Genomic DNA, 26698 nt, shown 5'->3' on the forward strand with positions numbered 1-26698 from the left:
TCCCAGTCTCCATGCATTGTTAGTTTCATTCATGTAGGTCCCTCACTGGATGTGCTGTTCTTTACCCCATTCAGTAGAACGCTATTTGTACATATCTAGGGTATATTTGATGTTCCTGTAAATCCAGGGATCCAGCCAGTAGCCATAACTAGCATTCTATGGATCACCATTCCCCGGGGCACTACTTTAGCATTGTCTCCACTTCCAAAGAAACCCTTTTATAATATTAAGAGACCTCTAGCATTGTTCCAAAGCTGTGAGTGGCTGTAGACTACAAATGAAGAAGACATTGACCTAGTCCTTTTGCCATATATCAAACTAGGGTAGGATGGCAGTAGGGAACTTTCCACTGTCTACCACTGAATCTTCTGCAGTTCTGCCTTTTAAAGGTGGCCATACACGGGCCAATTCTAGCTGCTGATATCGGTCCTTTAGACTGATTCGGCAGCTTATCGGCCAGATATCAATCGGGCAGGTTTAAAAATTTAGTTGGATCGGGGACCGCATCGGATTGTTGATGCAGTCACCGAACTGACTTTGCCTATACCCATCGTTATAATTCAATGGTTTGGCCCCAGGGCCAAAGACTGAATTAGTCTGAAATAGCCCGATATCGCCCACCCATAGGTGGGGATATCGGAAGAAGATCCGCTCGTTTGGGGACCTCGACGTGTATGGCCACCTTAAGTCACCCACATTATATTGTCTTTGCATCCACAAGGCAACTTAAGATCTTCTCAATCTATAATGGCTACTACAACCAGATTGTTGGGCCAGATCTTTGCTTACTATGTGTGGTAATAATGAACCATGGCTTAACTTTGCCCCTTTAACTGTTTGTGCTAAGTGGTCTGCTAAGTTTTCCAGTTTAATATCTGTAAGTTCGATTTGGTTGTTATCCAAACAGAACTGGCTTCCATAATAGTCATTAAGCGTAGTTCACAGATTGCCTTTAAAAGCAGAAAATATAGAAAGTTCCAGCTGGAACAGTAGAAACCCCCTCCCCATTGAGTTCACCTGTGGCCATACACCGTCAGGCAGTTATTGGAAAATGACTGCTAAAAGATTTAAGGTTGTGCAGCTCTATCAGGAATCACCTAGGTGTGTCGTCAAGCTTCCATTGGATTGAGAAGAGGCTGGCGATAGTGTATTCTGCAGCTTTCCTGGGAGAGATTTACTGCCGAGCGCTGAACATCTGCAGAATATATCTGGGCCTGTGTATTATTGCTGATCCGCTAATGGAATTTCCATGTCTGTCACAATTAGTTCTTTCACTTGCAATGATTGGCAAATGTTTTTACCTTCGGCAGAGGAGAGGAATAAAGATGTAAGTGAAATGCCACGAGTGCATAGTGTTAATTAAATGGATTCCCGGGAGACGGCTAATCCCTATGACATAGACTGTGTGTATGCGGAGATGGAATCAGGCTGGATAGGAGAGGTCACACTGCGCCGCGCTGCTCAATTATGGATAAAGTGTTGTGTTGTAGGGCTTACTGGCAAAATAACATACAGGTGCTCTGGATACGCAGGGTATCACAGGGTTCTGTTTATGGTATTAAAATAACCTTTTTCTAGAGTAAAAATGATCTGGGAAAATCCAGTATAGGAATATGATGGAGTCTGAAGTTGCTCTTCATACATCTGTGCTTGACAGTCAGGGATGCATCAGCCACCTTGCCCCCTGACCAGCAGGACCTTATTTTCTACATAGGCACCCAAGGGCCCATTCTTAGGGCAGCAGCTTCAGGAAATGGCCCATTGGCGCCTACACTGGAACAAAAAAAACCCAGGGTTGTTTTTCTTTGCACGGAGCGCCTATTGCAGACCCTTTTTTTGCACTTCGCACTTTCCTTTGGGCATTAGGAATGCCCCCTATTGCATCAGTAGCTTCTAGTTATACCACTGTAAGAAACAAAGTTTGGGGTTGTCACTAGAATTGGTTGCAACTGATTGCATTAAGTTGTGTACTTAGTCCTCTTGGATTTCAGGGACACTGCGTGGAGCCCCCCCCCCCGGCCAGATCTCAATCACGCAGGTTTGATTTTCCTGTTTGATCAGGGACTGCGTTGGCTCGTTGATCCATCCCTCGGTCCAGTGGCCCATATACCTTTTAATTCAATCAAATTCCCACCATCCCCATCTTCCATGGTGAGTATGGTGGTAGATGGTCTGCTTGTTTGGCAACGTGTACAGCCACCTTTACTTACCTGCTGCTGGGAAACAATAGGTTGATAAGGAAATCTTCTTGCCCAGTCAACAAAGTGCCCCGAAAATACCATTGCACTGAAAAAAAAGTGGTTGCTTTGTAGCCCGCAGGAGAGGAGATTGGCCATGGGCATCAAGGCACCCCGTGGGCCTTCACCCTAGGAAGAGGAAAAGTAACCATTTAGAGGAAGCCACCTTAAACCAGATTTACATGCCTTTAGGCCAAGAAGCAGTGTCTTCAGGCTATGGTACGTACAACTCATACACAACGTTCAACAGAGATGTGCTACCCTTGTACTGTATATTCTAAAATGGCATTGAGATTACTCCAGATGAAAGGTGTTTGGTTTGAGCCCTGTAACAGGCCTAGTGAGTGCCAAGTAGATGGGAGGGTGGATCTAAGTGGAATGTTGGTTGATGCCAATGGATTATGAAATCTCCTAGATTTGGCTTGATGATTAAGGAGGCTCTGGGCACTGGCCAAAAATGTAGGGTGCCATAAACAGTTCCAGCCATGTACATCTCTATTTTTTGTGGCAGTGGCACATTAAAGGGGAACTCAAGCTTCTGGACCACAATTTGTTAAAAAACCCCACACAACACAGAAACCATAATCTAATAACCTATAATCTGTTCCTTCATAAAGTATGAATAAATACCATTGTTATATGCTGAAATCCAGCTGCAAAACAGTTCTTCTCTTTCTGCATCATTTGAAATCCTACCAGGGGAGGAGGGACAAAAACATTCATGTTACAAATTGTAACAACTTCTCCACAGCTTACAGACAGCATGCAGGAACTACATAACCCACAATGCATTGCACTGTGATGTACCTTTCCTTATTGACATCAAGTGTGCAGCAGGGAATTGTGGGATTGGGGGGATACAGGCTGAAGGCAGGCTGAGGGACAGGCGACTACTGTTACATTTTATTTGAGTCACAAAGTAGCCAGCCAGATCAGCAGGGGAACAGGGGGCGGGGCTTAGGGAACTGTTCCAAACCATATTATTACATTAACAATCATGAAAAGGCTGCAAAGTTGCTTCTGATTGTGCTTGCTTTGTTTGGGTGGATTTCCCCTTTAATTGTCATGCCATGTTACTAAAAAATATGTGCTAATTGGGGTAATAAAAGTTGGAACAGTTTAGCATTTCTGTCAGTGATATGGCAGGAAGTTTAAAATAAACCCAAGTGAGTGCGGCCTGGTTATGTGACTTGCCCTGACATAGGCTGCTATAAATACTGCCGGCAGGATTCTCTGTGCAGGGATGGGGAGCTGAGTGAGACGCTGGGCGCAGGAAATATTCCCACCGCCACATGGGACGGGCAGGTCTTGGCTCCTTAGCGCAGAGCTGATATTGGACATAACAGGAAGGAGGATCCCAGACTGATGGGGAATGTGTTTCTTGTGCGCAGAAGCTGGGAGATGTAGGTGATAACCCCGCACTCAGCAGCGAGTCGTATTCCTTCAGTCAGCGGAAGGCGCACACTCTTGGCACAAGTATTGTTTGTGTTTGTGTTGCACGGAGGCTGCCGCGCTGAAATCATGTGTCAGGCTAATTAATCTGCTAACGATTACAGGCCTTCCAGCAGGAAGAGGGGGTCTCAGGGCTCATAAATAGATCATTCCTACAGCAAAGTTCCTGGGCTTGCTGACCACAGTAATAAAAACTTATGGTGTGGAGGTAGCGCATTCAATAAACTACACTCAACCAATCACACCCTCCCATTTCAAACTACATTCAACCAAACAAAACACACAGTCCAACTTCAACCTACACTCAACCAATAAAAACACACACACACATCAAACTGCACTCAACCAATCAAAACACGCATACTCCAACATCATGCTACACTCAACCAATAAAAACACACACACATCAAACTACATTCAACCAATCAAAACACACACACATTAAACTACACTCAACCAATCAAAACACACATACTCCAACATCAAGCTACACTCAACCAATCGAAACACACACACATCAAACTACATTCAACCAATCAAAACACACACACTCCCACATCAAACTATACTCAACCAATCAAAACACTCCCACATCAAACTACACTCAACCAATCAAAACACGCACTACCAGATCAAGCTACACTCAACCAATCAAAACACACACTCCAAATTTAATCTATACACACTTTCCTGTTGGGAAACCCGGAACAAGCATGTTAGTGCACAGGGGTGCAGCTATAGATAGACATTTGCGTAAGGTGGCACCCCCTAGCGATGGGAATGGTGGCATCCAGATACATTCAGTTACTCCCTATTCCCCTATTGAAGCCACAGATGGGATGTGGCTTTCTACTGATCTCTTGATTTTATTGCGCTTTATCAGCTGGGCGGTCCCCAACCCTCCTGTTACGCTTAGCATCGCGCTGACAGCCAGTGAGCTGTAGTTCAGCAACATCAGGGGTGCTGCAAACCGCCCATCCTTAATCCCAGACATACTTTCCTTGGGAAGCAGGAATGTGCAGGTTTTATATGAGAGTGAGTTCATAGCTGTTTGGCTGGACAGACTGGATACACAGAGCCAGAGAAAACAATCAGACTGTTTTAACAGATGGATTTAAATAAAAAAGCAGCTGCCTCTGTTCTATCAAATATTTATTTACTTCTCCAGTTGGGTGAGCAAGTCACTTGGACACTACATGCCCTGTATATAGAGAGGCTATGTGTGCTGTGTATTCAATAATCACTAGAGATCAACCTACAGGTGAAACCAACCTTATTTTTATAACCCTGTGTGATTGGGGTGACAATGGTCCATTCCTGAAGTTTTCTTTTAGTGGTTACATAATATAAGGTCCCCAAAATGCCTGGAGGGGATCATTTTCACCCTAATGATGACTTTTTAAAAATGATGACTTTTTAAAAAGTTTTTGCTTTTCTAAGGAAGAGTATTCAAATATTTTAGGTCTCCCTCACTTTGGCAGGTACATCCCCAATAAACCACCCCCCATTTTACAGATACGCTCTCAGTAAATATATAAATCAGTGCAGTGGCAATTCCATGTATATTACCCACAGAATTCATAGCAGGATGGCACAGGGGCAATTCCAAGTATATTACCCACAGAATTCATAGCAGGATGGCACAGGGGCAATTCCATGTATTATACCCCCAGAACTCATAGCAGGATGGCACAGTGGCAATTCCATGTATAGTACCCCCAGTAAGGAGCTGAGGTGACAATAAGTGAAAACTTTCTTTGGGTACCAACACTATAGACTATGTGGCAGTTAAACCAGCCAGGAATGGGCAAGTTAAGCAGATACATTGGCCATTCTGTGACCATTCTTTAGAATAAACTAAACAAAGGCTGCTGTAGATTGTAGAGGGGGACTCCGGTAGCCGCCAGGTAAAGGCAAGTGGCAAGACTTTGCGCTAGGGCAGGACCTCGCTATCACTTTGATCCCTGTAACACTTTATGAAATCCTCCCATACCAGCACAATTACATATATGAGAACTGCTGCCTCTGTTGGCTACTGGGTGAGCGGTGCTGCTGTCCTTCCCCATTCCGTTCCTTTGTCCGTACCTGTTGCTCCGTCTGTACAATGTTCTGTGCAGGAAGGCGGATCAGAATACGGAAGGCACACTGGGCAGACGTTATGAGTGAAAGAAAAGTGTCACAGTCCTTCGGCACAGAGTATTTCAGCTTGCAAACTGACCAATGAGGGAGGTACAGCCTATTGAATGTGGTGCTGCTCGTGGCTCCCTGATTGGCCAATTTGAGTAGTGAAGTCTTCTGTGCCGAAGGACCTGCTAAGATGGCTGCCTGATCCAGGGGCCTTTTTTGCTACACAGGGACTGCCAACAAGGACAAATTGGCAGGAGGGCAAGGGCTGTGAAATGGGGTAGGTCCCCGGAGCTTGGGGACAGATAACCTTAATACACAGGCCAATAAATGCTGCTGACTGTCAGTAGCTTATCAGCCCATGTATGGGGCCCTCCAACAGGCCTACTCACCGATATCGGCTTGAAAATTGGGCAGATGGTGATCAGACAGGTTCGATCTCTCCCATCTGATAGAGAATCTCAGTATTTGATCAGACGGCCTGCATGGCAGCAGGGAGGGCATGTTGGGGAGAGAGCCACTAGTTTAGCGACCTTAAGCTCAGGCTTGCTCAGCACTGACAGGACTATCATATCTGTCATTCATAGCATTTTTAATTACGTAAAATTCTTGCTATAAAAAGGAAATTTAAAGCAAAAGAAACACATAAAATAGGGGGATAATTGTGTAATTTCTTCTGGCGGAGGAACGGCTTTTCCATAATCTCACTGAAAAATGGTCCCGTGGTTCCCGGTCACATACAAAGCTGAATACTTGCAAATATGGACGATGAAATCAGCCAAACTCATTCTGCAATGGAATCTATTTGGGCAGCTCAGGTCTGAGGATCTGAAGTGATAAGCAATTCAAGACTTGGCCGTTTCTGCATCTCCCCCTGCCATAACAATTCAGGCCTAAGCAAATCCCCATATGTTCTGCACTAAAAATGATGAAAGGCCTACGTGTGCACGATACTGCCACGGATCTGGAAAAATACAGTTCCTTCCGAAAACGATAAAAAGGTATGTGCTTTATGTGCAGCCGTATTTCTAAGCCAGCCCTTCCAGGGGAGCGTACGGACTGACTGCCGGAAATCCACAATATTGCGCCTGACGGTTAGTGATGGAACAGGCAATCGCACAGCTCGTTTGGAAACTGCCCTACTGTCTGATGTCATTGAATATGATATGGCAGAATCATTCCGGGGCTGAAAAAATGCCTGCATGGAGCTCTTGGAACCCTTTAACATTCTTCCAGATGTTAACCCTTGGCAATCAGTTAATTTTTGCATTCATTGTTCTACCTGCATCTGGCTGAATAAAGCAACTTGTTGATTGGTTGCTATGGGTTATGGTGGCCATACACGTTGAGATCCCCTTGTTTGGCAAGGTCGCCATATAAGCAGATATTCTCCCCATATGCCTATTGAGCTAATTTGATCGTTTGGCCCTAGGACAGGTTTGATTTTCCTGAATTACAGCAACAGGTATAGGAGCCTTAGGGCCAAGGACCGCATGAATGAACCAATGTGGTCCCTGATCCAATGGAAAATCAAACCTGTCAGATCGACACTTGGATGATTTTTGGCCAGATCTCAATTGAGGAGGCCCATCGGGCAAGTAATAACCTGACTGTGCTTTAAATAAAGCTGAAAACAATGGACTTGGGACTTGATTTGTGGCAAATTTCAGTAAAATCAGGGCTTCCACTGCCCTTTCTGCATGCATTGGACAGAACTTACTAGCATGTTTCTTCTTATAAATACTTTTGGTTTCTTGGTGTTATTGCTTTTTTATCTATCATGGTTTACAGTGCCAGTATATGGAAATATTATAAATTATATGTGGGGCATAGTGATGTGCTCAGAGCAGGACTTCTAGTAAGGAAGAGCGAGAGTAGTAGGTTGATATGGCTACAATGCTCCAGATGTAGATGTGCAACACCCATTGACCTACAAGGGCTAAAGGAATGGGGCCAGGTCGCTTGCTTTGCATACTGAAGCCTTCAGGAATTCTTGGCACTTTCCCCCAGGGCTGCGGCCTGATGAGTAAGTCAGTTTAGACTTTCTCTTTGGGAACACTGCCGGGGGCATTTCCTGAGATGCAATCTCTATTTCACTTTTTGTTAGGGGCCAATGTCATTTGCTGGTTTATGTTCATCTCGGACAGATGAGCAATAGGTGTGAGGCTGCTTGGGTGTAAGCATTGGTTTTACAAGCACTCACCTTTGCTTATGGGTGTCTTTCTGCTCATGGCACATAGTGAGGAAGGGGGAGGCCTTGGTAATGGTTAGTGAGGGGCATCCATTGATACAGCACAGATTTGGTCAGTGCCAGTCATACATTGTTTATTGAGGATGATGGGTGCTGAGGCAGGGGGGCCAGTGAGGATTTGAGGTCCCTTGGCAGCCCTTTTGATAATAGTTTTGAGTCCCTACAGCACCACTGAGGCTCCCAATGGGGCTGAAATGCAATACGAGCGAATCACTGCCTCCATATTACAGCCCCACACTGAAACAGATCAGCATAGGATGATCATATTGGCTAATAATATCCATTCATTATCTGCTATCTATTACAGCGTTAGTATGGCTTTGCTCTTTGTCGGGCTCAATCGAAAGGTCTATAGTCTGTTGGAAGGGCTGTCGGTCCTTGATTCTTCTCTGGATGTTACTGCATACAGCAAATTACACTCTGGCTGCCTCTATTGAAATGCGATGACAGGAAAATTGTAGGAATATAACTTGGTGCCTCTGAGTATTCTGATAGGATTCAGGCTATAGAATGTTTCAGTGCTGAGATATGGGGCAAAAGAGAAATATTTGATGTATCTGCTTAATCTTAACGTAACCCAGAGAAATCTATGTAGGGTGTATGTTCTGTTCTCCCTTACATAAGGCAGCGTTGTATGAAATGAATGTGTCACACAGACTATATTCTCATAGAATACTGTTTAAAGGAAAATGTGAAATAAGTATTTCCCCATTAAGCTCAAGGCTTTTGTCTGGTTTGAGTTCATGGAAAAATATATGTTCCTTTATTATTTTTTAGGAATCAGAAACTGACAAATTCCAAGAGAAGGGATCTTCAGAAGTTCCCAAAGGTGTCTGCCGGAGCCCCACTCTGGGCAATAGTCTCCTGAAGTACAGAAGCCGCTCCCAAGGTAATGGAATAATCAGCTATACCGCATGAACAGAGATTAATTATACAGCGTGTCAGCACTAATTACCGGCGCTTCAAATGTGGCTATGGCTTAAATGTCATATCTATTATTATATGACAGGTCTTGTTCTGTGCTGTCTCTCCTGGGTATTCTAATGGCAGCTTGTACCTCAGTCATATTCCTGCCATGAGGGTCCAAATATCAGGATATTTACAGAGCTAGATTGTAAGCTCTTTTGGGCAGGGCTCTCTTCACCTCTTGTATCGGTTATTGATTGCTTTAAATGTTACTCTGTATGTCCAATGTATGAAACCCACTTATTGTACAGCGCTGCGGATTATGTTGGCGCTTTATAAATAAATGTTAATAATAATAGCCTCAGTCATAGGTTGGGTATTGTACAATTCAGCCACACATTTTGAGGGTCAAGTTGCTGTTATTTAATGGACTGGTTGCTCAGATTGCTGCACGTAACCAGGGTCAATGCACTTTTTTTAGGCTGGCCTATGCTTTGCTTGCTCAAGTGTATCATTCACTAACATAAGATGATACAGAAATGACTGGAATATAATGGAGCAGATACACACAAGGGATTCTTTGCCTTAGTCAGGCTCATTGAAGATCATATGGAGGGTGTGAACACACAATACAGATACAGACCAGTTTGATTTTGCTGCAGTCAGCAGAATTTGTAAACATTTCTGTTATGTTACTTATGTTGTGTGGCCATAGCTGTGTACCCCTGGATTTGTCTGGGGTCACTTCTGCCATTATTTCACCCTTGTTACATTCCATTTGTAATATATATAATATATTCCGTTATTTCCCAGGGAGCGGCAGCCGCCTGGAATCTGTCGGGGAAGACGATGAGCTTACAGTGGCCAATGGAGATTTATACAGAGATAACGGAGATAAAATATCACGTGGGGGTCGAAAGCATTCACTGCCGCAGCAGCTGGACTCCGTGGGATCAAGACAGGTCAGGGAGGGACAGTGTGAAGGGATGAATATGTGGCTCGGATGGCTAGCATGATAATTCCAGCTTCTGACTGCTGGAGACCAAAACTAAAATGCATGTTTCACAATTTCAAGAAAGTTTGTACGTTTTATTTGTGCTTGAAAGCTTTACTCCATGACTAATTAAAACCTTGTTTAGATGCTGAAAAGTGTTGGATGTTGTAGTTCAGCAACATCTGGGGACCCAAGGAGAATACACAGAGTTTTAGGATTATGGAGTTGTGCTCCAGATTGACTCTACAGGGCAAAATTGTCTTGTGTGTGTGTGGCCACCTTTATTATATTGTCATTAGATCCCTTTGTTTTTCACAAATTGATTGACCAATTATGAAGTCTGTCTAGTTAAACAAGGATGGGAAAATGCCATTAATCCACTTTAACTAACAAGGGGCCTGAAATAGGGGGTCTTGGTGGAAGTTAGAGGGTCATGTAGCCACTGCAACCCCCAGATCTGCCATTAGAGCTTCATGTGCAGGGAAGAGGCCAGACTAAGTAGTAAGGGCGCCCCTAAATGCCATGATAGTTGAGTAGTAAGGGCCAAATCAGCCAGCCTTCCCGAGTCATTAATTCAAATGGGAGCCTATCAACATTGGTCTTATACTTGATGATATATTGATTTTAGGTTGTTGATTGGTTAAAGTGGAAGGGCATTTGTCTCCTTTCTACTTCGATTATTACATAACTATGTCATTAGTTTATAGATATGACAAATGGAATATCTGTAAAAATGACTATTAAATGACTTCATGATCATGATTCTACTTCTTATTGTTGTATCATCTACTTGTTTAGCTTATTGTGCACAAAGCTAAGGTTATATTTACATTTTCCATTTACTAATATTTCACTTTCATCGCCTTTTTTCCTTTGCATCCTGACTGGTTCATCATCGTGTTTGTAAGTGATTGTGAAGCAGTGCCTTCTTCACTAGACCTAATGTAGAAAATTGTGTCTTTGCTGAATGTAGATCTAGTGGGGCAGTAGACCTGAAGGCAAACTAGAGGGCTACCTGTCGGTGATTAATATAGAGGGAAGACTGCCCCCTACCCTAGACAACATGGGGTCACACCTGTGCGGGGCAAGCTGTTGTTGCTGCTTCTTCTTGGCCAAGAGTTGAGCTGGAAAATGAATCCCTAGGGCAGGGATCCCTAACCTTTTTTACTCATGAGCCTCGTTGAGCCACAAAATCATAAAAAAGTTCCTTGGGGATGCCAAAAAAGGGCTGTGATTGGCTATTTGATAGCCCCATGTGGACTGCTGGCCCAGAGCTAGTGGTAGGTGAAACAGAGGTACCTGCATGGCGCCCCCCCTAGTTCCGGCCCTGTTTAATTCACTTTATATATAACTTGAACTTAAAACAACAATATTGCATGCGAGAACCACGGTCAACCTCAGTCTACTTACAGAGTCCACCATTACATCCAAGCATCCAAGTCCCGCCATAATTTAGCCAGAACCCATCTTATTCTTTGACATTCACCTTCCCATTACAAGAAGGCATATCCTTATTAGTAAAGCCTTCAGCTGTGCCTTTTTTTTTTTTAATATAACTTTTTAGACTTGTGCTGAAGGGATCATCCCAGGCTGCGAGGGCAAAAAGAGCAGGTACCCTTTGGGTAAAGGGGTCTAAGGTGGGAACGATTGGCCAATCCGCACTAACCCATATCTGCAGTAGGAACCATTCTGGTCTACACTAGGACTTGGGGGGTGGGACTGAGGAACTATTAATTTAACCCTTTAATGGTCCTGCCACCATCCCATGCCAAAAAAAGGGACAATTTGCCTCCCAGTGGGTCATTTTCCCTCTAGATTCATTGGTTTCTGGCTTCTGCGGTTGCTTGTTGTATTGTAGGGGTGTAGCTCTAGAGACATAGACCCCAGTGCAAAGTTATCTACAGGGTACCCTTCATGCCAAATCCATGTCCAAAGCAACCAAACAGTTTCTTATCTCACCCACTAAGTCATCCCAATGCATGTGGCTTGGGAATTGGCCTCCTCATGTTGTTTTTCTGTATTTAGAGATGTATTAATGTGGATTCATGGGGCCCCCTAATTCAGTCACAATCTTATTGTAGCTACTCCCTCCCTCACAGTGGCTCAAAATTTGCCAAACCAGAAAGCAGCATTTATAACGGATGCTGCACACGGCACGGTCTTTAGAAAGCAGTGTAAAGACATAGCAGATCCCCTCGTTGACAGGTTAAACAGATAATGAAGGTACATTCACAATAGCAGTGCTAATAGCAGATGTGTATATGCCACGTTAGGTATATTATGGATGTTTATGTTTTTGTACATGAGTCTTACCCAAGTCGATATTTCATTATCAGGATTACAACATTGTGAAGAAGACGACGAGATCTCTAAGCACCGTACAAGTGGAATCTCCTTGGAGACTTGCCCAGCCATCGATCATCTCTAATATTGTGCTAATGAAAGGCCAAGGAAAGGTAAAGCTTTGCCAAAAGTCATAAAGCAGCACTGATTCTCTTTGTTGCTTTTAGTTCTCTGCTGCCAAGTTAATTTAAAGGGGCCCCGGCGCAGGTACCCCTCACAGGGTTATACCATCACTAGCAGCAGCCATACTGTTCTACCTAGAACATGTTCCGTGCCAGTGTCCATTTGACATTGACTTGGCGAATGAACGTCACTGCACAATTTAAGATGAAACCCCAAAACTGTAAAATCGGGGGCGTCTATACTGTGTTACATTTATGCCAGCACTGGGGCTTGGCACTGAAAGGGTTAACCAATTGTTGTTATCCTTTGCTGAAATCGGCATTACATAACCCATCTGGGCACAGTGAGTGCTTAAAAGAATGTGCGCCAAATAGCACGCGGGATGCCTGAGCTTTTAGCAAGCGTGACACTTTATTTCTCGGGAAATGTCTTGTAAAACCTGAAATATGAGTTATACGCTGTTGTGGCCTCATTAAACCACCTACCTGAATATATCACTCAAGCACTCAAATAAGTTACGTAGTATACAGTTCCCTACTTATATCTTTATATCTTTATTTTTATGCTTACTACCCACCCCATCCTCCCCTGTAATCAGGAGATTTTAGTTCTGTATAAACAAACACCTACATTCCTCCAGCTGCAGCCTATGTTTCAGGCTTACTGATAAGGAGGGGTTCAATATTTCATTAGGTTTAAATGTGACTGATATTCCAATTTAGTGACTTCTATTCCTCTTATTTTTTTAACCCCCCCCTTTTTTTTGCCAGGGCCTTGGTTTCAGCATAGTTGGTGGCCAGGACTCGGCCAGAGGGAGAATGGGGATCTTTGTAAAGACGATTTTCTCCAATGGAGCAGCGGCTGCAGATGGAAGGCTAAAGGAAGGTACAAAGTAACCATTTCAGGGGCTATAGTTGCTATAGTCCTTAACATAAGACCCCATGGGCAATAGCAACATTTTTTGTAGCCTTGTAGCTCATAGCAACCGGGCAACTTGATTTAACTGATTTGGTGCAGTTAGAATAAATAAATTGATCCTTATGTTGTTTACAATATAACACCCATTTACTGGGGGGCAAAAATGCTCCCCTTCCCAGAAGCTGTAAAAACTGATGTGGTTTCTTTATTTCAACTGCACTAGGTGTTGATATTCTAACTGCTGATTGGTTGCTATGGGTTACTAGAACAGATGCAAACTTTGCCTGTGTTACTACATAACCCCCTATCTGTCTATAATGTATTGCAACTATAGATTGTGCCTTTCAGTTGGGCAAAAGGAACATTATTCAGGTACCAAGGGCCAATCCCGCGGCAAGTTCAGTACTAACAGTGGCCCAATTGACTGTTACAGATGAGACTGCCCTCCTTGGTCTACAGACAGCACCTGCGGCTACCAGTCAGATATGCAGAGAAAGAATGTTTTTTGCATGCTGTAACGGAATATAAATCCTGCTTATGAACAGGGTATATTTACCTTTGAAAATTTATATATTTGCCCAGTGCACCTCCCCAGGTGTTTGGGAGCCATAAAACAGGAGTAATTTACTGCCCATGGCCAGTCCCTGTTTGTTGTTATGATTCACGAATCAGGCAGATAAAATACTCTTTTATTGTATTCTTGCTAAGGATTGCAGCTGTCTGTACCAATCTGGCCAGCAGAGCATTTTTGGCATTTTTAGGAAGCCGTCATGGGCCGGTGACCTAGAAAGGCTGAAATCCTGCTGCTGTACGGAGCTCTGTGTCCTCACTCGGGGCTTTTCTTATTTCATCTGCTTTTCCTTTACTGTGGAGAGACTGAGGGGTTTTATCACCCCAGTGGCCAATCCCCTTATGTGCCTTAGGGCAGTGACACACAGGGAGATTAGCTGCGCCGCGACAAATCTCCGTTGTCGCAGGCGACTGATTTCCCCACAAAGCCACCGGCTAGAATGTAAATCGGCGGTGGGATGGCATACGTGGCACTGTGATTTGCCGAAGTTGCCTTGAGAGTAAACCTCTGCAACTTTGGCAAATCACGGCGCCGCGTATGCCATCCCACTGGCAACTAATCTCCCCGTGTGTCACGGCCCTTAGACTAAAGGGACACAGTGGGAATAATATCCCTGTCTGCCTATTGCCACTTATCCCTGTCGTCAGCTTCTGTTTAATAACAGTATAAGCGGTGATAGACAGACAGGGGTGTTTCAGATGCCGCTGTTGCCCGTTGGATGGCAGCAGAGGGAAAAATACCCCTTGTTCCCACAGCCTTATGCTCTTTGGTCTCTGTCCTCATTGCAATAAAAAACAATTAGTCTAATTTCCATCTTCCCACCATTACTGTGTCACCATAACCCCACAAATTAGCTCATAAAACCGAAAGGAACATCTTGCCCTCTTCACTGTGTGCCTGATGCTAGATTTGTTGGAAGCTGATCCGGCTGCCGGTGACGGCTGTGTGGGAGGACTCTCTTTAACTTTTAAATCCAAAGCAGAAAGCCCTAGGGGGGGCTTATTAACATCTTGGAATGTAAAAATTGTGTGGTCATGGGAAGCCACTGGGATCCTAGTTACCAAAGGAAGAGCACAATTAATAGCCCGACAGTTGTTCTGACCAATAAAATACATGGAATACATAATTGCCTCTACTGCATGTTTCACATAGGCTTTTCACTTCCGTACTGCACACTATTCCCCCCGCTGTAGTACCCAGTACGTGGTACCCAGCCTTCCCACCCCTCATCCACCGCCCTGCGTGCCCAGCAAGACCCCCTTTTGTTAACCCCCTACTGCTGCTTGCTCTTTTGCTCCCTCTACCTCTAATTACTACCCACAATTGTGCTAAAAACACACAAAAAGGGGCTGGTACCCTGCAATTAACACATTTAGCTCCAGGGTTACCCTGGATTAGTAGGAGCACTTGCTGGTGGTTCATCACTGCAGACTGGGCTGCCATGTTGGCACTTGGTGCAAATGCGCTAATGTTTAAAGAGCGTGTTTGGGCATTTAGCGTCAGAACATTCAACAATTGTGTGCATTTTATTGTAACCGCAGGGTATGTGACTCCTGCTAACTTGGTACTATCAAATGCTCATGCATGAGTGAGTTGTTTGCAACATGGAAACAGTGGGTCAGTTAAATGTTGCAGAACTAATAAGAAGTAAAATAGAACCGTCAGTGCAACTTAAAAAAACAAGCACCTGATTGGCTGCATTGGGCTACTAGAGCTGGGGCAAACTGAGCGTCATTTATTTCATTAGAACTTATGATCCATAAGTGCAGTGGGCTTTGTATACATGAATATTGTACATTTAGTGACAGTGACCCAAACCTAGATTTTGTCTCTTTTTTGAAATGTGATCTCATTCCCAGGGGACGAAATTCTGGAGGTCAACGGGGAATCCTTGCAGGGGTTAACCCACCAAGAAGCGATCCACAAATTCAAGGTAAATGTGAAACGGGGGAAACAGCCGAGGCCAGGGGAGAGGGGGCATATTTGCTGTACGTTTGCAGTTCTGTGTGAGAATATCTCATCCTGCTGCTTTATTGCACTGATGGAGCCTATAAAAGTGCCACTGGGCCGATAATGGTGCCCAGTAAAAGAGCAGCTCCTGTTTATATGGGTGTCATTGCCTGTCATTGCCTGAACTGCTACTTCTCACTGACCTGATAAAGTTATATTTACAAAGGAAAGTTGCCCTGCATGCAGTCTCAGTAGGGCAGTTAACCAGAAGGCACTCTGGGAAATCTAGTAAATGAGTGATAACTAGGCTGCCGCACAGGTCTCGTGTCTGTATGAAATGATGGCTTGCCCCACGATGGCCCCATAGCATCCAAGTGGTACTTATGTATTTAACTTGGATAAGGCATAAGGGGCTCATTTACTATTTTAAGCACAATCGGCATGTTTTTTTCCCACTATGCAGCAGTTCAGGCATAACTGTGAATGCAAACAAGCGATTCTCTAGACGCCATTGTGCTGCGCCTACTGCAGTTACATCAGTCCTTTATAAAGTCTGCCTGGCGTCATTTCTGGTGTTCGGGGTGCTCGTGAAATGCTCACCATATTTTTTAGCGCAACTGAACTGCACCAATTTACTCAGGGCGCCTGGGCCAGAGGTGGCGGTACCTCCAGGGTTCCCCTGCGTCAGACACAGCAGCATACAAACTGACCGCGGGACAAAGTGCAAGTGGCCGCCAATGAACATTATAGTGTCTTTTGCGGTTATTTTGCTTTCCTGCAGGGGGTGTATCTTTGTGCGCTGGATTCACATGAATTCTGATTTTAATTCATTTATTTCATTTTTTTTATTTATTCATGTGGTTTCTGATTTGCTCCTCACATGCAGCCCCCAAAACTTTAATATATATTGAAACTGTACATTAATTTTGAGGATTCCTCTGGTCCCCCTACAGCTGCAGGCTCTGTGCCCCAAATACAAAGCCCCCTTATTGGGCTGAGACTTAGAATCAGCCGTCCGTGTAAGCACATGCCCCCCTCTACTGGATAATAACTGGACTTCCCAGCGCAGTATTATTCCCAATAGAGCGGCAACAAGTGGGGTCCCTTTCTACTTATCTCTTTGTCTTCTCATCTATCCACCATCCATCTACTGCATTGGTTAAATCAGATATACAGGAACAGGAGCCATATGTAGTGACCCCCAACAGTGCCAGGGTTTCAGGTGGGGTTGCTACTTCTACTTTCTAAAATAATCATATAGTTTTCCAATGATCCCCACTTTGCCAAGAAGAGAAAAGGGCACAGTTGTAAAACACACACCTTTCCATTGTAGGTGTTTGTGCCCCGTTACAGTAGCGTGGGAATACTGTATGTTTGGGATCAGATCACATTGGCACGTCGCACTGTGTATTAAGCAGGTTATATAAGTGTTTATATCTGTGTTAGAGTTGCCCTTTTTATGGACGATTTGGCAGGAGAAGCAGTCGGTCAGGGGTTGTGGATGTAACAGGATAAACAGGAGGTGCCAGTTATATCTAAGGTTACGACATGATGGCACATGTATTCATACGGGAGGATTCATTCTGCATACTCAGGGGCTCTATTCATTCCTCATTAATGCCATTACATAAGTGCTATGTAATACCAGTGGCACAATAGGCAGTGACTAAGCACAACTGCCCAGCGCTGCCGCTTTAAGAAGGGAATTGCACAACTTCACAGCTCTCACTGTAATAAACCTACTTGTACCTTAAAGGGGAGGTTTACCTTTTATATAACCTTTTGTATGGCCATTTCTAAACAGCTTATCAGTTGGTCTTTATTATTTTTTTTATATATAGTTGTTGAATTATTTGCCTTCCTCTTCTGACTCTTTCCAACTTTCATATGGAGGTCACTGACCCCGGCAGCCAAAAATCTATTGCTCTGTGAGGCTATTTATTGTTATTGTTGCTTTCTAGTACTTACTTACCTCTTCATATACCCATCTCTCATTCAGACCACTCCCTGGTTGCTAAGATAATTTGGACATTAGCAACCAGATTACTGCAGAAACTCTAACTTGGAGTGTTGCTGAACAATAAATAAAGTTATTCAAAAACCAACAATAATAAAAAATGAAGACCAATTACAAGTTGCCTCAGAATAGCCATCTCTTTTTTTCCCCCACTGTGTATACTGTAGTAACCTGCTTGTATAGACATTTTGGTTAATGGCATTCTTGCTGTTTTGCCATTAATTGATGATGATGATATTCCTGTTCCTGTTGTGTGCTTCCTGTTAAGCTGAGAGCAAGCCAGGAGCAGGCCAGATCTACCTGCCATGTTCTAATAAATATATCAAAAGTTCCAGTGTGTATCTGTACCTGAACTAACACAGCAGAAGTATTAACCCACTGCTAGCCAGCAGTTTATTACATATACCATTTCAAATTATACTGTATATTATATTATATATTCATTATATTGTATAAGCTTTATTATTATTTTTTTTTTTATTATTATTGTTATTATAGTTATGTATATATCTTGTGTATTGCACCTTTTTGATCCAAGAGGACAATATTTCGTCCCACTGTGTACTTGTAAGTATATTGTTGGGATGACAATAAAACTCTACTTACTTACTCTACATCATACTAAAAGTTTACTCAAAGGTGAACAACCCCTTTAAGATTGACCCTCCGTCCTTCTTATTTTGAGGGATTCCCTCTCATCCTATTGGTGAAAAAAATGCACAGTAGGTCAAAGAGCCCTCCCTGGAGTCAACATTGCTGGTTTGATCTATTAGTAATTGGCTTTCCTACCCTGCTTTGTGTTTTTCCAGCAACTGAAAAAGGGTGTTGTTACCCTGACGGTACGGACGCGACTGCGCAGTCCCAGCCTCACCCCTTGTCCGACTCCCACCATGATGAGCCGTTCCAGCTCCCCAAACTCTAATATCAGCCTTGGAACTTCAATGCCTGGTTCCGAAGATGGAGATTCTACCTCCGGTTCTCGTAAGGGTCCGGGGCCCAAGGATAGGATCATTATGGAAGTGACACTTAATAAAGGTAATGAGGTTGCATGTAGCTTCCTTATGTACAGGGCTAAGAACACTGCAGTCACGTTGGCCCTGGGGGGGCAGAGGGCCCTGCGATCATTATGTGGGTACAGCGAGACTGCAGTAGATAATGGGACTGAACAATCCCTTACTTCCTACTGTTTTTCCCACGCAGAACCCGGAGTGGGTTTGGGAATCGGCGCCTGCTGCCTTACACTGGAAAACAGCTCCCCGGGGATCTATATCCACAGCTTAGCCCCGGGATCTGTGGCCAAGATGGACGGCAGACTCAGGTATGTGGAAAAGAAACAATATTGTCCACTTTCTGCTGCTTTTGGGCATCTAGTATTTGTTTCTCTTTCTGTTCTCTGGTTCTGACTCCTGAAACAATATAGCAGCAGTTAGCTTTCCTACAAGACTTTGAGCTACATTGTTCCAGGAGTGAGATGTAATAATGACAATTTCAAGCTGCACTGGTATAAGGAGCTGTATGAAAGATAAATAAACCAACAGGGCCTGTGTTATGTGTAAGTGCTGAATATTTCTGCTCCAGGAGTGTTCAGTGATGATGATTTAAATGCTCTTGAATTATTCAGTGCAATGCGGTCTGCGCTTTTGTTTCGCATTTCACCAAATTCATGTAAAATTAAGTCAACAGTCTATACCGACAGCCCTAGCGCTAGAGGAAATATGGTTTTAATAAAGAAAGGTGTGGGGGGGGGGAATCCTTTAAAGGGGGCGCAGATGATCTGTCTTGTGAATGATTCCAGATGGGATAATGTCATGCCACCGGCCCGGGAAGTGTTACTTTCTGTGCCTCGGGTGGGGGCTTTGTTATTCTTGGCCAAAGCACTAAATCCATATTGTTACTTGTTACTCCCGGAATGTATAATATTACCTGGCAGGAAAGATATTTGAGTAATCCTATTTCTTGTTTAAATGGCTTGGAAGTAGGAGTGTTATCTGATAGAAATGCCTAGAACGGCCTTCCCCTGCAGCCTGCTGGGAGTTGTAGTGCAACGGCAGATCCCTGAGCGGAAATAATAAGCATTTCTGGGGCCTTGGCGCAGACTGAATGGCAATGTGACGACATGCGGATACTAGGGATGCGCCGAATCCAGGATTTGGTTTGGGATTGGCCTTTTTCAGCAGGATTCGGCCAAATTCATGCTCCTGGCCGAACCGAATCCTTAAAATCATTGTGACTTTTTGTCACATAAACACATAAGTTGAAAATTTTTCACTGCGCTCACAGCACTCTTTAACCCTTCCTTATCCTAATTTATATATGTAAATATATATAAGATATAAAAGGCTCTAAGTTTGCCCAGGAGCAGTAACCCATAGCAGCCAATAAGGCGTTTGCTTTTAAACAAGTTACCAGTAAATGCTACATGCTGATTGGTTGCTATGGGTTACTGTACATAGGCAAACTTAGTACCTATTATTACATAACCCCCTTAGTATGTTCAAAAAAATACCTATTATTAGCATTTGCTCTTCATTTTTTATTATTTATAGTTTGTTAATGATTTGCTTTCCTCTTCTGAGTCTGTTCAGCTTTCAGATGGGGGTCACTGACCCTAGCAGCTAGAAAATTGTTGCTCTGTGAGGCTGCAGTTTTGTTATTGTTACATTTGATTATAAATCTTTCTATTTAGGCCCTCCTTTTTTCATATTCTTGTCTCTCTTTCAAGTCACTGCCTGGTTGCTAGGTTAAATTGGACCCTAGCAACCAGACAGCTGCTAAAAGTAAAAACTGGAGAGCAGCTGAACAAAAAAACCTAAATAATTAAAAAAACAATGAAGACTAGTTGCCAACGTCTCCGAATATCTCTCTCTACATCATACTAATAAGATAAGTTAAACGACTCCTTTAAAATCCGGATTATTTTCCCAAACAAGTAGTTATCTGCTCAGTCTGCCACTCACACACTGGGCCAAAGATCCCTACTGTGCCCCAATGTATTGAAACCTGCCTGAAATATCATTCAGATGGGCCCCCACACAAGGACCAATGAGCTGCTGACTTGGTCTGGAGAGGTTGCGTCGGCGCTTTTATGGGCACATGTGGGGGACGCCCTTTCCGCCCAGGGTATCACAGTGAGCACTTACACTTGCCTCCTTCTGTTACTGGTGTTTCCCATTCATGTGGATAGGAGCCAAAAGAAGGCTCGGTTGCTTTATGGCAATAATTCACTGAACTGAGAAGCACCCAGTGGCATATTAACCTTATAACCCGTATCCCTAAATGTATAGGGACCCTTTACCAAACCTCAGTGGGGTTTATGGCTGTTACCAGACATTTTCCTGCCTCTTGCTTTAGGCGATTTGCTAAAAATTAGGACTAAATAATATTTATTTTATTTTTTCATTGGATCTTCAGCCGCGGAGATCAAATCCTGGAAGCAGACTCAGTGAGCCTCAGACATGCTGCACTTAGCGAGGCGTACGCTATACTAAGCGAGTGCGGCCCGGGACCAGTAAGCCTTATTATCAGCCGCCACCCAAATCCAAAGGTGAGACCTGCTTGTCGCTGTATGCTCACTTAATAAAAACACTGTCATTTCTGGGAAGTGTAGTTCAGCAGCTACATGGATGTTTTACTTCATTCCCATCCTAATTGTCTTTTGCTTTTTTTTTTTTTTTAAATTCCTTTTCTCCTCCTCTTCCTCCAATCTTCCTTCTTTGCACTGTGTGTTTGTGCCCAATGCCAGGCAGTGGTAAAACTCCTGTTTGGGGCCTTTGTTCCCGGCTGAGGAATTTGCTGTGTCAGTGTTTCTTGGGGCGGCCATAGCATAGAGTGGGCTTGAGAATGATGTGCGTCTGCATTCCATTGGCAAATATTTCTGATTTCTTTGTGCCAGGTGTCGGAGCAAGAGATGGACGAAGTAATCACCCGTACGACGCACCGCGAGAGCAAGGACTCCTTTCATTCCATGGGTTAGCCTCAAGTCTGTAATTCATGTGTTGTGATCGATGTGGGTATAAAGCCAACTGATATCTGGCCTGAAAAAAAAATCTAAAAATCTAGTCTAATCGGGGGCTGTATCAGCTTGTCGATGCGGTCCCCGGACCGACTTTGCATATGCCTGTCATTATAATTCGATCGTTTGGCCCCAGGGCCAAACAATGGAATTAGCCTGGATTCTCCCGATATCGCCCACCCGTAGGTCCAATTCGCCACAGTGCAGAATTCAGTTTAAAAATGCATGTGTGTGCCATTGTCCTATTGTATTGTAAGAGATTAAGGAAATAAAAGTAGTTTATAGTTATATATGTTGGAGAACGTGGCCATGCCAAGCACTGGCAATACAAACATATATATATTATGTATATTAATACCAGGCATCTAGCCCGTCATTTTGGCATGTCTGGTAGTTTACTGAGCAGTATACATTGTCTCCAGGTCTCCATTTGAAGAGTCCTTCTCCTGCCTGCAAACCCAAGCATGGAGACGGTCCGACATCCCTCAGCTGGACAATGAAACGCTTCCTTGAACCTGCCAGTCGGGTAAGGGTAATACCTGCCAGAATCTCTGCTTTAAATACTAATGTCTATACCATATTAAGGTAAAAGTTAATATCATGTGTGTATGGCACATACTTTTATTGTGAATGTATAAATTGGTAGTGATATGTTCCTACCCGGTGTCAGTCACTGGCAGTGTGTCCCTAGCTCAGGAGAATTCTAAGGCCTGGGAGGGGGGCATTGGCATGAGTAAACAGGTTCCCGGCCTATTGTTTCTTTGTACTGTCCTCCAAGCCCAATACCATTCCTGAGCTGGACAAAGTTGGGTCCAGCATAGGGAGGCATGGGCAGTTTGTTTTAAAATTGATTTCCAAGCCATACATTTTTTTTTATTAAAATCTGGAATATGTCAGTATCACTTTAAGCAGTAGTCACTCTGGGTGCGAGATAGTAAACACATTTTTTATAAAATGGTTTTCCCACCGGATAAGTACAGCCTAAAGCTACACGCTTGCCAGCTTCCTTGTAATTTGTTGCTCGGTGTCTTCTGGACTGGTACAAGGCATTTTTACAACTCTGCACAGACTCAGTATTTCCAGAAACAAATAGGTGCTCTGGATCCACTGGGGCTACGAGAGTCACCCGACGTGACATTACACTTGTGCAGCTATAAGGGCTTCCATGTGTTAGATTAAATAAACTGAATGGTTCTTTTTTCCAGCACTGAGGCTTCTATGAAGAATCACAAGTTAGACATTTATTCCCATTTCCCAGCCTACAGATGGCCTACTCTGTACTCTAGATCATAGGGTAAAGTCTCTTCTTTCTTCTCCACAGCAGGGCTCCGTTAGTTCAGAAGCAGAGCTGTCTCAGTACTTCTCTCAGGATGCTCCCAGTCACTCGTCCTTCTCCGACACTGTGGCCACCGGCTCTAGCGATGAGGAACAGCTGCGGCCGGCTAGTGGGAGCAACTCTCTGGATGACAACTCGGCTCCTCCATGTGCTGCCAGTAAGGCTTAACACTTCATATATTGCACCTCACTTGCAGAACAGGCTTGGCATTGTCTGGGTGCTTGTAACTCATTCACTGTGGAGCTCACTAGCCTTAGTATCTGTTAAGGTCAAGACACACTAAGCTATCAGTAGAAGCTACTTGTCATCTACTTGCTGATTATTGTCTCTACGTGTGTTTTAGCCGATGCAATTCTCAGTATTGTCTATGGCAGGGGATTTTCTGGCATTTAGTAGTCATGACAAGTAACTGCTACTAAGTACCTCTGTGTGTCTTCACCCTTATAGAGATCAGACTGATAGAACATACCTTAAAACAGGGATCCCCAACCTTTTGTACTCGTGAGCCACATGAGCATGTGAAAAGTTCATTGGGGGTGTCAAATAAGGGCTGTGATTGGCTATTTGGTAGCGCCATGTGGCCTGCTGGCTGCAGGAGGCTCTGCTTGGAGTAAAACTGTGTCTCTGGTCTTCCAAAACTTGTCTCCAAGCCAGAAATGTAAAAATGGCACCTACTGTGAGGCCACTGGGAGCAACATCCAAGGGGGTGATGAGCAACATTTTGCTCTCAAGACACTGGTTGGGGATCACTGCCTTAGAAAGCCATTCACCTTGACAAAATATCTCTGCACTGTGTGTTCAGATAAGAGCCCTGGTTTGGCTAAGTAGTAGGATATCTTTGACTAGACCAAATAAGCATATCTCAGCGGAGTAGATGCCAGGAAATGCAAAATAACTGGCATGGTGTTTCACTACCTTACCCAAAAGGCAATTATGTATGGGCAGCTACAAATTATGTGAAAAACAGAGACAGCTTGGCCCCTTCTTTTGGAAAATCTGGTCTCTGGATTCCAACCCATTTAGATAAATTTATTTATGACATAAGATATATTTGATGGATAAATCTGTGGCTTCTGCCCATTGTTCTTTGGTTAGTAATGAAAGTAGGGACCGACATTAGACGAGCACAAACTGCAGTCAATAGGCATGGACAGAGAAGAACAATACAGAAAAGCGCCAGTCTGACAATGGCCATAGTTCTTACTTGTGTCACAGTGGTTGGTGCCAGTCAGGGCTGTTTTAAACAAACCTAAGCTTCCGTAGCCCCTAATCAAGTATCCACATTTTTAGGGGTATTGAAGAAAATAGGTTCATCATCGGGTTCATCATTGGATAGAGCGATATGAATTTTGCTATCTCTGCTTCACTCTTGCAATATATGAAAAATGTCATTATAATTGGCCATGGATTGGCACTTGGGGATTGGGGCACAATGGCACACTGTGCCTTTACAATAATCTGGATAATTTGCCCCCAGCCAGGGTCTGATGGAAATGTTCCTCCATTAACTGCTTTCTCCTGCAGTCCAATTAGATTGATTATCATGTTGAAACCTATATTCAAGATGTGTGGCCTACACTGTAACTTCAGTTAACCGCTTGGAGCCACAGGCAAGCTCTAATAAATTATAGGCCTCATTGCATCGTCCTTTACAGAAGTGGCCACAGTGCCAGTGGCCACAGTGCTAGAACAGGTCCCCAAGTTCGGTTGTCTCTGCGCTGAGGGTGCCATTGTTTGACAATATGGACCATAACAAAAATCAAAATGGCTTGAATTACTGTAACCTATTTCAGGTCACCCTGGCATTATAATTGCTGGAAAAATATATTGCGAGGCGTTAAGTGTACTGCTCGGAAGCCTCACAGCGCTGCCTTCTTTCCAGCCTGTGCCTGGGAATGACGCATTCTGCGAACTGGAGGGCGTCCTCTTTTTAATTTGGAATAGCTCATTGTGTGCTTAAGCTCTTTCCAAGGGTCACTGCCAGCATCTAAACATTTATCTGGAAAAAGAGCTACTAAAAAATACTTGGCTGCCTTATTGCTGCCTGCAAGGATCATTTGCGCGGGCTGGAATTTTTCACTATTAAAGGCAAAACCTGCTTTTTATAATATGGTTCCATTTTTGCATCCAAGTTTAAACTGTTGCAAGAGATCTAGTCTTGATATTGTTATATTTTTCATTGATTATGCAGAAAGCTAGTGTTTTACACACTATAACATTCCATAAAAATGGTGTTGTTAATGCTCATTTCTCGCCTTATATACTATATTTACACATATATAGATTTATACTGGCCAAAGCTGCCATTGGGTCAGGTTTTCTTGCCACAGCCTTCCTATTCTTCCGAGTGTGGGGCCTGTTGGAACCAGGTATGTTGATAACTAAATAGTCCATAGTAGGGACAATATCCTATGTTGTTTCATGGCCTGTGCAGGGGTATTTCCCTTACTAAGCATAGTTTTGTGGGAAATATAAGTGTATTGTGGTCCTTCGACTATCACTGAAATTTAGAATGTAGAGAAAAAGTGACCTTACTCCATTTCTGCATCCCTTTGCTTGTTATTTATATTTTCTCAAAGCACCCTTTTTATTAGTAAAGCCGTTCTGGTTCGTCAAATGTTTCATTTTAAATTAGGTAATCCATTCCTTTAATGGATCTACATAGTAACATAGTAACATAGTAAGTTGGGTTGAAAAAAGACCAAAAGTTCAACCATAATGCCTATATATAGCCTGCCTAACTGCTAGTTGATCCAGAGGAAGGCAAAAAAACAAACAAACCCCATCTGAAGCCTCTCTAATTTGCCACAGAGGGGAAAAAATTCCTTCCTGACTCCAAGATGGCAATCGGACCAGTCCCTGGGGCAACTAGTACTAAGAGCTATCTCCCATAACCCTGTATTCCCTCACTTGTACTGAGAGCTATCTCCCATAACCCTGTATTCCCTCACTTGCTAAGAATCCATCCAGCCCCTTCTTAAAGCTATATAATGTATCAGCCAGCACGACTGATTTGGGGAGGGAATTCCACAACTTCACAGCTCTCACTGTAAAAAATCCTTTCCGAATATTTAAATGGAACCTCCCTTCTTCTAAACGGAGTGGGTGCCCTCGTGTCCTTTGGAAGGACCTACTGGTAAATAAAACATTAGAAAGGTTATTATATGATCCCTTTATATATTTATACATAGTTATCATGTCACCAATGTCCCGTTTGAGCACTGGAGACCAAAACTGAACAGCATATTCTAGATGGGGCCTTACCAGTGCTCTGTAAAGGGGAAGAATAACCCCCTCCTCCCGTGAATCTATACCCCTTTTAATACAGCTCAAAACCTTGTTTGCCCTTGCAGCTGCTGCCTGGCATTGCTTGTTACAGCCAAGTTTATTATCTACAAGGACTCCAAGGTCCTTCTCCATTATGGATTTGCCTAGTGCAGTCCCATTAAGGGTATACGGGGCTT

The 26698-nt window shown here is 43.6% G+C and overlaps 1 protein-coding gene across 6 annotated transcripts in view; it reads left to right on the plus strand.

Moving 5' to 3' along the window:
* pdzd2 (PDZ domain containing 2) overlaps nucleotides 1–26698 on the plus strand; it is a 160735-nt gene that overhangs the window by 106451 nt on the left and 27586 nt on the right. For 5 of the 6 annotated variants that reach the window (XM_031894792.1, XM_031894794.1, XM_031894798.1 and 2 more), the window contains 11 exons: nucleotides 8842–8953; nucleotides 9784–9932; nucleotides 12301–12420; nucleotides 13201–13315; nucleotides 15779–15852; nucleotides 18696–18921; nucleotides 19087–19204; nucleotides 21298–21430; nucleotides 21779–21854; nucleotides 22321–22424; nucleotides 23220–23391. In XM_031894792.1, coding sequence (XP_031750652.1) covers nucleotides 8842–8953; nucleotides 9784–9932; nucleotides 12301–12420; nucleotides 13201–13315; nucleotides 15779–15852; nucleotides 18696–18921; nucleotides 19087–19204; nucleotides 21298–21430; nucleotides 21779–21854; nucleotides 22321–22424; nucleotides 23220–23391 — 1399 coding nt within the window. The remainder of the gene's footprint in view (nucleotides 1–8841; nucleotides 8954–9783; nucleotides 9933–12300; nucleotides 12421–13200; nucleotides 13316–15778; nucleotides 15853–18695; nucleotides 18922–19086; nucleotides 19205–21297; nucleotides 21431–21778; nucleotides 21855–22320; nucleotides 22425–23219; nucleotides 23392–26698) is intronic. The other variant, XM_031894800.1, reaches the window with a different exon arrangement.

Source organism: Xenopus tropicalis, chromosome 1 (genome assembly GCF_000004195.4).
Source record: "Xenopus tropicalis strain Nigerian chromosome 1, UCB_Xtro_10.0, whole genome shotgun sequence".
NCBI lineage: Eukaryota > Metazoa > Chordata > Amphibia > Anura > Pipidae > Xenopus > Xenopus tropicalis.